Source organism: Scyliorhinus torazame, chromosome 8, assembly GCF_047496885.1.
Source record: "Scyliorhinus torazame isolate Kashiwa2021f chromosome 8, sScyTor2.1, whole genome shotgun sequence".
Taxonomy (NCBI): domain Eukaryota; kingdom Metazoa; phylum Chordata; class Chondrichthyes; order Carcharhiniformes; family Scyliorhinidae; genus Scyliorhinus; species Scyliorhinus torazame.
The window spans coordinates 63,696,222-63,711,251 of NC_092714.1; the positions used below are offsets into that span (position 1 = coordinate 63,696,222).

The 15,030-nt window shown below is 50.5% G+C and overlaps 1 protein-coding gene across 1 annotated transcript in view; it reads right to left on the minus strand.

The window, feature by feature from the left end:
• Positions 1 to 15,030, minus strand: part of spag17 (sperm associated antigen 17) — a 382,475-nt gene that overhangs the window by 214,399 nt on the left and 153,046 nt on the right. The window contains exons 22-24 of the mRNA XM_072513741.1: positions 13,585 to 13,670; positions 4,873 to 5,124; positions 2,622 to 2,733 (exon numbers count right to left, since the gene is read on the minus strand). Coding sequence (XP_072369842.1) covers positions 2,622 to 2,733; positions 4,873 to 5,124; positions 13,585 to 13,670 — 450 coding nt within the window. The remainder of the gene's footprint in view (positions 1 to 2,621; positions 2,734 to 4,872; positions 5,125 to 13,584; positions 13,671 to 15,030) is intronic.

Consider the following 15,030-nt stretch of genomic DNA (forward strand, 5'->3'; position numbering starts at 1 on the left):
CCGGTCGGGTGTTCCGGTCGGGTGGGGGGGGAGCAGCGCGGCCTTATGAGCCGTCATGCCGTGCAGCGCGTATGACGCTGCACGGCGTGAACCACGTGCGCAAGCGCGGATCCCGTTACGTCGCCGCTAGCCCATTTCGGGCCGGAGACTTTCGACCCATTTTTCCGACGTGACGCAAGTCGTATTTGCGCCGAATGTGTTTGCGCCGCTCCAGCCTCCCTTCCTGGCGGCAAATGGGCGCCGCACCAACCCGCGCATGCGCAGTTGGACTTCTTCAGCACGGGGGACGTCTTCAGCGCGCCGACCCCGCGCAACATGGCGTAGGGGTTCAGGGGTCGGCCGCGCAACACAGAAGGCCCCAGGGGGGAGAGGCCGGCCCGCCGGTTGGCGGGCCCCGATCGCGGGCCAGACCCCATCGGAGGCCCCCCCCGGTGAAGGAGCACATTTCCCTACCCCACAGGCCGCCCCCCTGAGCCTTCGCACAGCACGGCAGCATTGTGGATAGCACAATTGCTTCACAGCTCCAGGGTCCCAGGTTCGATTCCGGCTTGGGTCACTGTCTGTGCAGAGTCTGCACATCCTCCCCGTGTGTGCGTGGGTTTCCTCCGGGTGCTCCGGTTTCCTCCCACAGTCCAAATATGTGTGGGTTAGGTGGATTGGCCATGATAAATTGCCCTTAATGTCCAAAATTGCCCTTAGTGTTGGGTGGGGTTACTGGGTTATTGGGATAGGGTGGAGGTGTGGACCTTGGGTAGGGTGCTCTTTCCAAGAGCCGGTGCAGACTCGATGGGCCGAATGGCCTCCTTCTGCACTGTAAATTCTATGAAAAAGTTCCTGCCGGCAGCGACCAGGGGTGAACGACGGTGCGGGACTCTGCTTTTTCCGCGCGGCCACTCGCCCCATTTGGGCCGGAGAATCGGCGGCCCCACTGATTCCAGCGGCCGGCGCTGCGTCAAACGCACCGGCGAAAATGGCGCCAATTCTCCGCACCTGGGAGAATCGCGCGCCGGCGCGGGACTCGGAGAATCGCGCCCGTAGTTTCTCCTCATCTGTTTTAGATTTGCGATCCCTTATCCTGAGACTATGACCTCTCATTCTAGAAAGACCCACAAGAGGAAGCATCTGCTCCACGTCTACTTTATCCATACCGTTTATCATCTTATATACCTCAATATGATCTCTCCTCATTCTTCTAAACTTTAGCGAGTATAGGCCTAAACCGCTCAATCTCTCTTCAAAACCCCTCGGGCGGGATTCTGCTGTAATCGGCAGGGCTGACAACTCCGGTGGGAAGGAGTGGTGTGAATCACACCGGCGTCGGCCGCCCCAAAGGTGCCGGCCCCGGAGTGGTTTGCGCGCCGGCCGGCGGGGAAGGGGCTTAGCATCACGCCAACCGGCGCCAAAGGGCCTCCGACAGCCGGCGCGAGTTGGCGCATGTGCAGGAGCACCAGCGTGTGCCGGCGGCATCCCAGCGCATGCGCAGAGGGCTTTGTCTCCGCACCGGCCATGGTGGACCGCTACAGCCACCGGTGGGGAAGAATAGAGTGCCCCCAGGGCACAGGTCCGCCCACGGATTGGTGGACCCTGATCGCGGGCCAGGCCACCATGGGGGCACCTCCCGGGGCCAGATCCCCCCGCACCCCACCGAGAACCCGGAGGCTGCCCGCGCCGCCAGGTCCCGCCGGTAAGGATCTACTCTAATTTACGCCGGCGAGACCGGCAAAAAACGGGCGGCCACTTGGCCCAGCGCGGGCTGGAGAATCGCCGGGGGGGGGCCGCTGCTAGTGGCCGCCGACCGACGCGGCGCGATTCCCGCCTCCGCCAAAACTCCGGCACCGGAGAATTCGGCAGCCGGCGGGGGCAGGATTCACGCCACCCCCTGGCGATTCTCCGACCCGGCGGGGGATCGGAGAATCCCGCCCCTCATCTCTAGAATTAATCTAGTGAACCTCCTCTGAACTCCCTTCAATGTTTCCTCAAATAAGGGGACCAAAACTGTACACAATACTCCAGGTGTGGTCTTACCAATGCCTTGTACAATTGCAGCACCACTTCCTTATCTTTTATAATTTATTCCTTTAGCTATAAATGCCAATATTCCATTTGTTTTCTTTATTACCTGCTGTACATGCATGCTAGTTTTCTGAGACTCATGTACGAGGGCACCCAGATCCCTTGCATTGGAGCATCCCATAGTCTCTCCCCCTGTAGATAATAAGTTGCCTTTCTATTTTTCAGACCGAAATGCGCAACCTCACTTATCCACATTAAGCTCCATCTGTCACATTTTGGCCCACTCACCTAACTTATCTATATCCATTTATAAGGTTCTTATTTCCTCATTACAACTTACTGTCCCACCTATTTTAGTGCCATCTGCAAATTTGGCTATCGAACCTTCCGAGGCTAAGAAGAAGTTTGCAGATACTAATATATCAATCTCAGTATCTGAAAGACTTGCTGACTCAAAAGTTAAAATTAATTGGCTTAGTCCCTTTCATTTCACAGATTATTTACTTCAACTGCTGAACAGTGTTGTAGTTGTCTAGGCAGTAAGAAATATATTTGGTTCTGTAGTTATCTTTCATTACAGGATGATTCATGGTTTATCAAGCAGTTACCATGCAAGAATTGTATGATTTTCACTCGAATGTGCCCTCCATCAACTGGGAATAGAGATTTGACTTCACCAGAAATTCGAATTAAATCATTTCCAAAATTGTAGCCAGTAAACTGCAAATAAACAGAGCAGGTAAAAGTCACTGAATTTGGAACAAAGAACACTTGTGCAGTTCTCAACATAAAAAATAAATCTGGTAAATTTGCGTTCGGCAAAGCAAAAGATTTAAATGGTCTGTGAAGGTTTTCCTTTGTTGAGACTGGAGGCCAGAATTTCCTTTTATTTGCTTTCAATAATATAGATGGTTGCAGGAAGATAAATCAGGTGGAAGGTAATTCAGCAATTCCCCTGTCACCATGTCATTTCTTTTTTTCCCCTTTTTAAAAATAAATTTAGAGTACACAATTATTTTTTTCCAATTAAGGGGCGATTTAGCGTGGCCAATCCACCTAACCTGCACATCTTTGGGTTGTGGGGGTGAAACCCACGCAGACACGAGGAGAATGTGCAAACTCCACACGGACAGTGACCCAGGGTCGGGATTCGAACCCGGGTCCTCAGCGCTGTAGGCAGCAGTGCTAACCACTATGTCACGTGCTGCCCACCATGTCATTTCTAAAGCTTTCTTCCAGAGGTGATGTTGGGTGTATAACATGTCTGCTTAAATATGGCTGGGTGTATAGTGATTCCATAATGCATTATCCATCATTTCTGCCCAAGCAATACAGTGCACAAAGAGCACAGGCATATTGCTGGCATCCACTGTTAAATGCATCATGAGGGAAGTTAGTAGTTAAATTACCACTTTAACTAAAATTGGAGGTCCAGCATGCTTTTCCTCAGTTCTTGAACCCTTTTATTCATACATTAAAAAGTCTGTACATTCATGGAGGAGGTTGCTATCCAAGTACTATTGTTATTTGCAGTTATTTGGGATTTGGAAAGTACCATGCAAGATGCCTATGGAAGAGTTCAACACACATATTCATGCAGCAATTCTTATTGAAACTGGAGATGGTGGCATCGTGACAACATCACTGGACTAGTAATCCAGAGACCAGGTTAACCCCCGGGACATTGGCTCAAATTCCATCAAGGCAGCTCGTGGAATTTAAATTCAATTAATGAATTTGAAATTATAAAGCTAGTCTCAGGGTGACCATGACAATTGTGCCCCATTAGGGAAGGAAATCTTCTATCCTTACTGAGTCTGACCTATATATGACTTCAGTCCCACAGCAATGTGGCTGACTCTTAACTGCCCTCTGATATGGTTGAGCAGGACATTTCAGGATAGGCAACAAATGCTAGCCTCGTCAGAATAAAGAGAAAGAAAAAAACATCATGGAACATGTAAAGCGGCACAGTAGCACAGTGGTTAGCACTGTTGCGTCAGAGTGCCACGGTCCCAGGTTCGATTCCGGCTTGGGTCACTGTCTGCACGTTCTCCCAGTGTCTGCGTGAGTTTCCTCCGGGCGTTCCAGTTTCCACCCACAAGTCCCAAAAGACGTGCTTGTTAGGTGAATTGGCCATTCTGAATTCTCCCTCATTATACCCGAACAGGTGCCAGAGTGTGGCGACTAGGGGATTTTCGCAGTGACTTCATTGCAGTGTTAATGTAAGCCTACTTGTGACAATAATAAAGGTCATTATTGTTATCACATTCCTAGCATTTATGACAAAAGACTTTCTGAGTAGGGGAAGTCCTCTTCTTGAATGTTCAAACTGTAGCTGCAGAGGCTCTAAATTACAACGATTTGTTTGTCCAACTATAAAATGGAGATGGCCATTATGAAGGCAAAGTGAGAATCTCTAAACTTTGAGGGAGGAAAGCTTGAAAATAATTTCACTTCCAGGCACACTGCTGCAGAGAGTTGCTATAAAAATCTTTGTTCTCCCACCTGAGGCACAGCCTGTAAATGACCCACATCCCAGGAAACTCAGTCCTCAGAACAATTGATGGGAAACCATAAATCTTGGCTCCCTTTATTTCTGTAGATGGACCGTGATCCAAGGGAAATTCAGGCTGCTTGTTAATATTTAGTACTTTCCATGCCTTAAACAATCTCTAGCGCTTTAGGTGGAAAATCAGATGAATTCAGAAAATCAGATCCCATCTGCCGTCCACAATGCTGACTTGACCCTGGCTGGACCTAGCACATCGTCTTTTGTTAATTTGTAACAACTTTGGTAATTTTATCATTTGGTGTGACGGTGTTAATATTTTGGCAAATGTAAAGAAATGCAGAAACCTGGTAGAATTTCTTGATTGGCTCAACTGCTGGTTCCTGAACTTCTGGCTCAGTTTCTGAAACTGTTTCTTGCTCTTCTTTGGCGATTTTATTTTCCAGTTTTAGTGATTTTTTTGATAATCTACTTGACTTGGCCTCCAATGGATGTACACTTTCTTCCTTCTTTTTGCTAGCTGGCCTTTCTTTCTTGCCTTTTTTCTCTTGTTTTTTCTGTTCTTCCTCTTTCAGCCTATTCTGGTCCTTCTTCCAAGCCTGTGAAGCAGGAAAATAGTAAGTACATTAAAAATGTATAAAGATGTTTGCATTTTCTGAACTGGTTGGCAATATTTTATAGTGAGGAATAATATAACAATTTTAAACTAGATAATGACCCAAAATGCAATTTTTATTTTTGTTTAACTGATATGTTTGAAACTTCACCACTGGTTAAAGTAAATTATCACAAATAAGTTAGACCTTTGATCCTAAAGTTTTGATGTCCATAATTTACTGCTATACTTTCAGCAGAATGAAGCACTTGTCTGTCCAATCTTTGCCCTATCAGAAAGCCTGGATTCAGCTCATCTGAATCTTGTTCGACAGGACATAGGTACATTTCTCATCAGCAACTGGCCAGTTACCAAAAATTAAAGATGATGGTGGGGAACCCTGAGGAAGTACCAGTAAAAATGAAAATGCTGTTCTTAAAGTTGTAATGCTCTTGATTCTCTGGACTTCACGTTCAAAGAAGTGCATTAAATTTCAGTTTAGTTGCAGAAATGGAAATTCCACTGCACTTCCAGTGAAGTAAAGTTTGGCAATGCAAGATGAGAGATCACTGATCTGAAGAATTTTCAGCTGTTACGTTCGTATTATAATACTGGACCTCGTATGAAAATCCAGCTAATATTAATTTAACTTCTTCAGTGTGAGGATCATCCAAGACAATTAGACACAAATACATAAATCAATTGGGCCAGTGAGAGACTTTAATATTAATTATTGGAAAGACACTGATGGGAAAATAATTAGTCATGTTACTGATTACAGAAAAAATGATTAAGTATTTTGTTCAAACTCGGGATACCAGTCCTACAAATCTCCCCTTCAAACATGACCTTGATTAAAGGATTAAGGGCTGAAATTTCCATTTGTTGCATAGAGTTCTGGTTGAGGCAAGAAAATCATACAGCTTGCAGACTGCACAGCCCGATTTTCTTTCCAGATAATCCAGCACTCTATGTATAAAAAATCTGGAGGTAAGGGCCACAGCGGGTGGGGCAGGGCTGAAAAAAGCCAGCAGCCGGAAACCATGAGATCAAGAGCGCAATGATCTCTGATAGACAACACAGGAACAACCCCCCCCCCCCCCCCCACCCCCTCAACCCCCCAACATGGAGACACCCCCACCTATGAACATGAGGGATCTCCCACGCATGAACACTGGGGAACCTCCCTCACCCACAAGGTGAACCACCTCCCCCCCCCACATGCACAAGGGGACTCCACTCAATGGAGCTCCCCAGAGGGCCCCCAGCACTGCCCACGGTACCTTGGCACTGGGCAATGCTGAGGGAAATGTTGGGGTACTGTCCAGGCATGTCACTCTTCCACCCACCCTCCCACACCCTCCAGGGGGCTATATTTACCTGTGTGCCCTGGCGAGTTCCCTTTGCCTGATTCCCATTTTTAAAAAGCAGTTGTGAACGTTGCTGAAATGACGGAATTCCAAATTTGGGGGGTGGCGATATGGCGGGGAGCCTGCTAAATGTATTTAAATGTATTGAAATGAGATTCTGACATTCCTGGGCAGGAGCCTCGTTACATCACCAGTGTGGGATGGGGTACTCAGAAAACGAGACGTCACCAGCGGGATTCTCATTTACCGAGACTCGTGATATTTGGAGCGCATGTCGCCATTTGCGCTTGTGACGAATGCAGGCGCAAAATCATGGCATAGGCGAATCATTTAGTCACAAATTTGTCAAAATTCAGACAGTATATAACTAACATGAGCAGAGCATTTGGGATTCTAGGATTGTGAATTATATCAGGGTATTGATCCTGGAAAAGAAACAAGTAGAGTCAGTTACAAGAAAAATAGAATAGAATCATAAAATGATTCATGCCAGTTCTCTTGCAAGACAGCAATTTAGCTAACCTTACTCCTTTGCCCTTTCCCTGAAGCCCATCAATTTTTCCCCTTCGAGGGCTTATACAATTCCCTTTTGAAAGTCACATTTGAATCTCCCTCCATTGCACTCATAGGCAGAGTATTCCAGGTCTTAGCCAGAAGGTTTTTCTGTATGTCATTTGGTACTTTTGCCAAACACTTTAAATGCTGGTCCTTGACCCTTCCACCAATGGGAACAGTTTTGCTCTATATACTCTGTCTCGACCCCTCAATCAAACTCCTATCAGCCTTCTCTTCTCTAAGGAGAACAATGCCAGCTTCTCCAATCTATCCAGGAGCTGAAGTTCCTCATCCCTGGAATCATTCTCTTAAATATTTTCTGCACCCACTCTGTAGCCTTCAGATCTTTCCAAAAATGTGGTGCTTAAAATTGGACAGAATATTCCACTTGAAGCAGAACCAATGATTTAAAACATTTCAAATTAACTTGTTTTTGTACTTTATGTCTCTCTTTATAAAGTACAAAGTCTTACAACACCAGGTTAAAATCCAACAGGTTTGTTTCGATGTGACTAGCTTTCGGAGCGCTGCTCCTTCCTCAGGTGGACATCCACATCATCTCTTTATAAAGGCTAGGATCCTTTTTAACCACCTTCTCAGCCTGCCTTGCCACCTTCAATATGTATGAAACAAAAACAGAAAATGCTGGACAATGTCAGTGTGGTAGTATGTATTGGGGGTCATGTGGGACTGGAAGCCCAAATGTCATTGGCTGACAGATCCCGGGTCCTGGTTTGCCGTTGACCTCTAGCTCCGCCCTGAAGGCGGAGTATAAGAAGCCGGAGTCTTCCCCCGCAGGCCAGTTTACTATCGAGCTGCGGGGGAACAGATACGCTTAATAAAGCCTCATCGACTTCACTCTATTCGTCTCACGGAGTCTTTGTGCGCTACAATTTATTAAGCGTGCCTAAAAAGGACTATGGAGCTCAGGATCATTCCGGAATGCCTGAGGATCAGCCCCCACGCAGTGAACGCGGCAGCAGCCTTCAAGCACTGGCAGACTTGCTTCGAGGCCTACCTCAGAACGACCACCGGCCGGGTCACAGAAGACCAAAAACTGCAGGTCCTGCACTCGAGGGTGAGCACGGAGATTTTCTCCCTCATCGAAGACGGGGAGGATTTCCAGACGGCGTTCGCAGCACTGAAAAGTCTCTATGTCCGCCCAGTTAACCAAATCTACACTCGCTACCAGCTCGCGACAAGACGGCAAGCTCCCGGAGAATCGATGGACGAATTCTACGCCGCGCTGCTGATTTTGGGGCGAGCCTGCAGCTGCCCGTCGGTGAACGCAAATGAACACACGGACATGTTAATGCGCGATGCTTTTGTGGCAGGTATGCAATCCTCCCAAATCCGCCAAAGACTTCTAGAAAAAGAGTCGCTAGGACTCTCAGAGGCACGGGCCCTAGCAGCCTCCCTAGACGTGGCCGCGCGTAATACCCGCGCCTACGGCCCCGACCGCGCGGCAACCCATTGGGCCCCGTACGTACCCGTCGTGGCAAACCCCCTTTCCCCCCCCCCCCCCACGGACACCCCACAGGCTTGCGCGGTCCAAACGCCGAGTCGCACCGGGGGTGCCCGCTGTTATTTCTGCGGCCAGGCGAAACACCCCCGACAGCGCTGCCCGGCCTGCGCAGCTATCTGCAAAAGCTGCGGGAAAAAGGGCCATTATGCGGTTGTGTGCCGGTCCCGCGAGGTCGCCTCTGTCCCGGGAGAACAGGGAGCCCTGCAAGCCGTTTACGCGCCCCAACCCCCCCAGCACGCCATGTACGACCCACAGGCGCAGCCGCTCTGGGTCCCGACCACCGCGGTCCCGGGAGAACAGGGAGCCCTGCACGCCGCTTACGCTCCCCAACCCCCCTCCCCGCAGCCCATGTATGACCCGCCGCCGGCGCTACCGCTTTGGGTCCCGGCCAACACTCTCCACGGAGAGGAGGGAGTTTTGCGCGTCCCTAACGCCCCCCTAACCCCCACCCCGCGCCCCACGCCTGACCTGCCGGCGCCACCTACTTGGGCCCCGACCACCGCTGTCCCCGGTGAGGGAGCTCCGCGCGGTCCTAGCGCTCGCGGTCCTAGCGCTCGCGGTCCTAGCGCTCTCCAGCCCCCCCAGCGCAACATGTGCGACCCGCAGACGCCGCCATTTTGGGTCCCGGCCACCACGAGGGGAGGAGGGGCGCCGCCATCTTGGACCGCCCCAGACCTGTACGACGCGTGGGGGCGGCATTTTGTCCACCCCCGCCGCCATCTTGTGACCCCCCAGCCACGTGCGATGTATGGGGGTGGCCATTTTGTCCATCCCCGACGCCATCTTGGACGGCAACAACGGACCCCACTCCACTACGACAACCACGTCTCGCTTCAATTACGCTCGATCAAGCTCGGCCCCGGACACTCCAGACGACGACGACAACGGTGCGAATAAACGGCCACGAGACGCCATGCCTAGTCGACTCCGGGAGCACGGCGAGCTTTATACACCCCGACACGGTAAGACGCTGTTCCTTGACCACCTATCCCAGCGCACAAAAGATTTCCCTAGCTGCAGGATCCCACTCCGTACAGATCCAGGGATTCTGCATAGTTACCCTAACGGTGCAGGGGAGGGAGTTCAAAAACTACAAACTAAACGTCCTTCCCCAACTCTGTGCCCCCACCTTGCTGGGATTAGATTTCCAATGCAATCTACAGAGCCTTACGTTCAAATTCGGCGGCCCAATACCCCCACTCACTATCTGCGGCCTCGCAACCCTCAAGGTGCAACCCCCGTCCTTGTTTGCGAACCTCACCCCGGATTGCAAACCCGTCGCCACTAGGAGCAGACGGTACAGCGCCCAGGACCGGAACTTCATTCGGTCCGAAGTCCAGCGGCTACTAAAGGAGGGCATAATCCAGGCCAGCAATAGTCCCTGGAGAGCGCAGGTGGTAGTAGTGAAGACAGGGGAGAAACAAAGGATGGTCATTGACTATAGCCAGACCATCAACAGGTACACACAACTAGACGCGTACCCTCTCCCCCGCATATCCGACATGGTCAACCGGATTGCCCAATATAAAGTCTTCTCCACCGTGGACCTCAAGTCCGCCTACCATCAGCTCCCCATCCGCCCAAGTGACCGCAAGTACACAGCCTTCGAGGCAGACGGGCGATTATACCATTTCCTACGGGTCCCTTTTGGCGTCACAAACGGGGTCTCGGTCTTCCAACGGGAGATGGACCGAATGGTTGATCAACATGGGTTGCGGGCCACGTTCCCGTATCTCGACAATGTAACCATCTGCGGCCACGATCAGCAGGACCACGACGCCAACCTCCAAAAGTTCCTCCAGACCGCCAAAGCCTTGAACCTCACGTACAACGAGGACAAGTGCGTTTTTAGCACCGATCGGCTAGCCATTCTGGGCTACGTAGTGCGCAATGGGATAATAGGCCCCGACCCCGAACGTATGCGCGCACTCATGGAATTTCCCCTCCCGCACTGCCCAAAAGCCCTGAAACGCTGCCTGGGGTTCTTTTCATACTACGCCCAGTGGGTCCCCCAGTACGCAGACAAGGCCCGCCCCTGAATACAGACCACGACCTTCCCTCTGTCGACAGAGGCTTGCCAGGCCTTCAGCCGCATCAAAGCGGATATCGCAAAGGCCACGATGCGCGCCATCGACGAGTCCCTCCCCTTCCAGGTCGAGAGCGACGCCTCCGACGTAGCTCTAGCGGCCACCCTTAACCAAGCGGGTAGACCCGTGGCCTTTTTCTCCCGGACCCTCCACGCCTCAGAAATCCGCCACTCTTCAGTAGAAAAGGAAGCCCAAGCCATAGTGGAAGCTGTGCGACATTGGAGGCATTACCTGGCCGGCAGGAGATTCACTCTCCTCACGGACCAACGGTCGGTAGCCTTCATGTTCGATAATGCACAGCGGGGCAAAATCAAAAACGACAAGATCTTAAGGTGGAGGATCGAGCTCTCCACCTTCAACTATGAGATTTTGTATCGTCCCGGAAAGCTGAACGAACCGTCCGATGCCCTATCCCGCGGCACATGTGCCAACGCACAAATTAACCGCCTCCAAACCCTCCACGAGGACCTCTGCCACCCGGGGGTCACTCGGTTTTACCACTTCATCAAGTCCCGCAATCTCCCATTCTCTTTAGAGGAGGTCCGTACAGTCACAAGGGACTGCCACATCTGCGCGGAATGCAAGCCGCATTTTTTCAGGCCGGATGGAGCGCACCTGATTAAGGCTTCCCGCCCCTTTGAACGCCTCAGTCTCGATTTCAAAGGGCCCCTCCCCTCCACCGACCGCAACGCATATTTTCTTAATGTGGTGGACGAATACTCCCGCTTCCCTTTTGCCATTCCCTGTTCTGACATGACCGCGGCCACAGTCATTAAAGCCCTGAACAGCATCTTCACACTGTTCGGTTACCCCGCATACGTCCACAGCGACAGGGGGTCCTCTTTCATGAGTGACAAGCTGCGCCAGTTCCTGCTCAGCAAGGGCATAGCCTCAAGCAGGACGACCAGCTACAACCCCCGGGGGAACGGGCAAGTAGAGAGGGAGAACGGCACGGTCTGGAAGGCCGTCCTACTGGCCCTACGATCCAGGGACCTCCCAGTTTCACGGTGGCAGGAGGTCCTCCCGGACGCTCTCCAGTCCATCCGGTCGTTATTATGTACGAGCACTAATCAAACGCCTCATGAGCGTCTCCTTGTTTTCCCTAGGAGGTCCTCCTCTGGAACGTCGCTGCCGACCTGGCTGGCGGCCCCAGGACCCATCCTGCTCCGAAAGCATGTGCGGGCACATAAGGCGGACCCGTTGGTCGAAAGGGTTCACCTCCTCCACGCGAACCCCCAGTACGCCTACGTGGAGTACCCCGACGGCCGACAGGACACGGTCTCCCTGCGGGATCTGGCGCCCGCCGGCAACACGCACACCCCCCCGACACCATCAACCCAACCCCCCCCCTTCCTGCCACCACCGCACCCCGCGACCGCCCCCTTCCCAGGAGGATCGGTTCCCCTCCCCTCAGCACGACCAAGAATAAAGCCCAAGCTGAAACCGTAAGGCTCCTGGAGGCGACAACACCGGTACAAGCACCACCACCACCGGGGCCGAGGCGATCGACACGGACGACCAGACCACCCGACCGACTCGTGGCGTCGATCTAAAACTAAATATGGACTTTTCACAAGAACATTTTGCTTTTCTTCCCATACCCTCTGTAAATAGTTGCAACAGGACAAAATTGTACAATACTGTATTGCCTTGTGAATGTTTTTTTTTTCCTCCCAGGACCAGCCCTGTAAACCCTTACCACCATACAAAGCATCACCCCGCCGGGTTCATTTTTGACAAGGGGTGAATGTGGTAGTATGTATTGGGGGTCATGTGGGACTGGAAGCCCTAATGTCATTGGCTGACAGATCCCGGGTCCTGGTTGGCCGTTGACCTCTAGCTCCGCCCTGAAGGCGGAGTATAAGAAGCCGGAGTCTTCCCCCGCAGGCCAGTTTACTATCGAGCTGCGGGGGAACAGACACGCTTAATAAAGCCTCATCGACTTCACTCTATTCGTCTCACGGAGTCTTTGTGCGCTACAGTCAGCAGGTCTGGCAACATATGTGGAGAGAAAAAGGTAACGTTTCGAGTCTGGATGACATTAGGCTACACCAACAGGGCCTCACACGGGAACCAATTAGTACTGGTCTCCAGAAGCAGAGATCAGGTCACTCCAAGGGTCCCGGAGGCACTAGAGCCCCCCCCCCCCCCCCGCCCCAGTGGTTAGGGACAGTGAAGGGCAGTGCCATGGTACTCCCCCTGATGTCTGGGTACCCTGGTAATGCCAACCGCCAACCTGGGACTGCCAGGGTGCTACTGATAGTGTGTCAGGGGCACTGCCCAAGTTCCAGGTTTGCCCTGCCAAGGGTAAGGGTCTGAAGGGAGCCATGCCCTTGAAAGGGGGGGGGGGTGTGAAGGGGTTTTGAAGTATGGCGGTGTGAAGGGGGGGTATGAAGGGGCATCATGAAGGTTGGAGGGGTGAAGAGGGAGTCCTGAAAGGCTGACTACAGGGAGTAGCTCTCAGCGACCCCATAGCGGTGTTTCAGGATATGCTCACTTGTGGGGAGGGGGGATGTGATGCCCATGCCTACTTCATTGTCCGTGGGTGGAATGTATGGGGGACCCTCAAGCTCATTTTGAGATCAGTGTACCCTTTCAAAATGGGGCCCCGATCTCTCGGGAGCCAGTCTGGCTGGCAAGTTTAGTTCCCTACTGCTGAAAAAAGGAAGTGAAGGCTTGACCGGGGCGAAAACTCCTCAAGACACATAAAAGTGACTAAGTGTGGGTGAATACAGGTCTGGCTCCCACCCAAAAGGCCAGTGGGAAATACCCCGCCAGACTCGCCCAAAATTACACTTCGTAACTTTTTGGAATAATCGTGCCCAGGATTATGACTAACCATCATTAAGCATGTAAAATGCTTAACAAAAGTTACAATAGAGTGGAAAATAGGCTATACTTTTGTGATTCAAATTCAAAATATTTACTTTAAGTGTCCCCTCGCGAATGAAAGTGCCATTCTTTTCCTCTTCTTCTTCAATTTCTGATTTGGTTTGTGGTCCTGTAATGCTCACTTGAGAAAAAAAAAATGAAATTACATTACAGTACCAACCATGACTACAATTAGGAAGAAAGAATTTTGGGACAAGTGCTTAATAACCAATTACTTTTTAAGTTGAGTCATTGCAGTTATGTGGACAAACATGATAGCAAGAACCAATGAACAGCAAATTAGTGAATATTGAGATAAATTGTTTTTGGTTGAGGCATGACCTTTTGGCAAGACACCAAGAAAACTCCCTGTTCTACTTCAAAAAGAGCTGTGGATCTTTTGCGTCCACCTTGGTGTGTGTACCTTGTTATAAAGTTTTGACTGCAAAACAGTGTAGTTGTCAGCCTTATTAATTACATATTGAGTTTTGAACCCATAACCTACTTACTAAATACCAATGAAGCCAAACATCTGGAGCAGATAATGGAAATTTGGCCATGCATGCATGGCTATGATTTACCACATATTTAAGTAACGATCTTAAAATTATGTGACATGTGTCTAATGTGATCCTGGCAGACAAAGTTCTCTCCTAGCAGGACAAAGTCAGATAATTACTGTCATGGTCTCCATTCCTGATGGTCATAGAATTTACAGTGCAGAAGGAGGCCATTCGGCCCATCGAGTCTGCACCGGCCCCTGAAGGAGCACCCTACCTAGGTCCACACCTCCACTCTATCCCCGTAACCCAGCAATCCCACCTAACGTTTGGACACTATAGGGCAATTTAGCATGACCAATCCACCTAACCAACACATCTTTGGACTGTGGGAGGAAACCGGAGCACCCGGAGGAAACCCATGCAGACACGGGAAGAACGTGCAGACGCCGCACAGACAGTAGCCCAAGCTGGGAATTGAACCCGGTTCCCTGGCACAGTGAATATAAAATTGATATTATGTCATATCCTAGCCCACTTCTGCCCAATTTTCTGTTACAATTTTCAACAGAGAGTGGAACACCATGCCCTAAAATAGATGGATTATTTTTAAATGAGTCAATAATAGTGCAGTTAGATTGCATACATCATTTTCTGTAATTTACACTTGTCAATAATCAGGCTAATGTAGAGTGGGCTAGATGCTGAGAAAAGGCACATGGAAATTTAAAACAACCAAAGACATAACCAAAATGATTGTCAGATTGAGTGACCTGGGGGCAGAACTTGGGAAATTCTCCTTATAAAAGCACAGGAATAAGGGAATGGAGATCTATTACACTGGCTGTCCAGTCCCTTTATATTGCCTCTGGGATTTCCTAATGGAGTAGAGCAGACCTTCTTGCAATAAGGTACAAGTCTAACAGTGACATGATAGTAAAGTGGGATGTCATGTTCTTGGCTTTCCTGTCTCAACTTTGTGGTTTTTGCCAGAAGTACTAT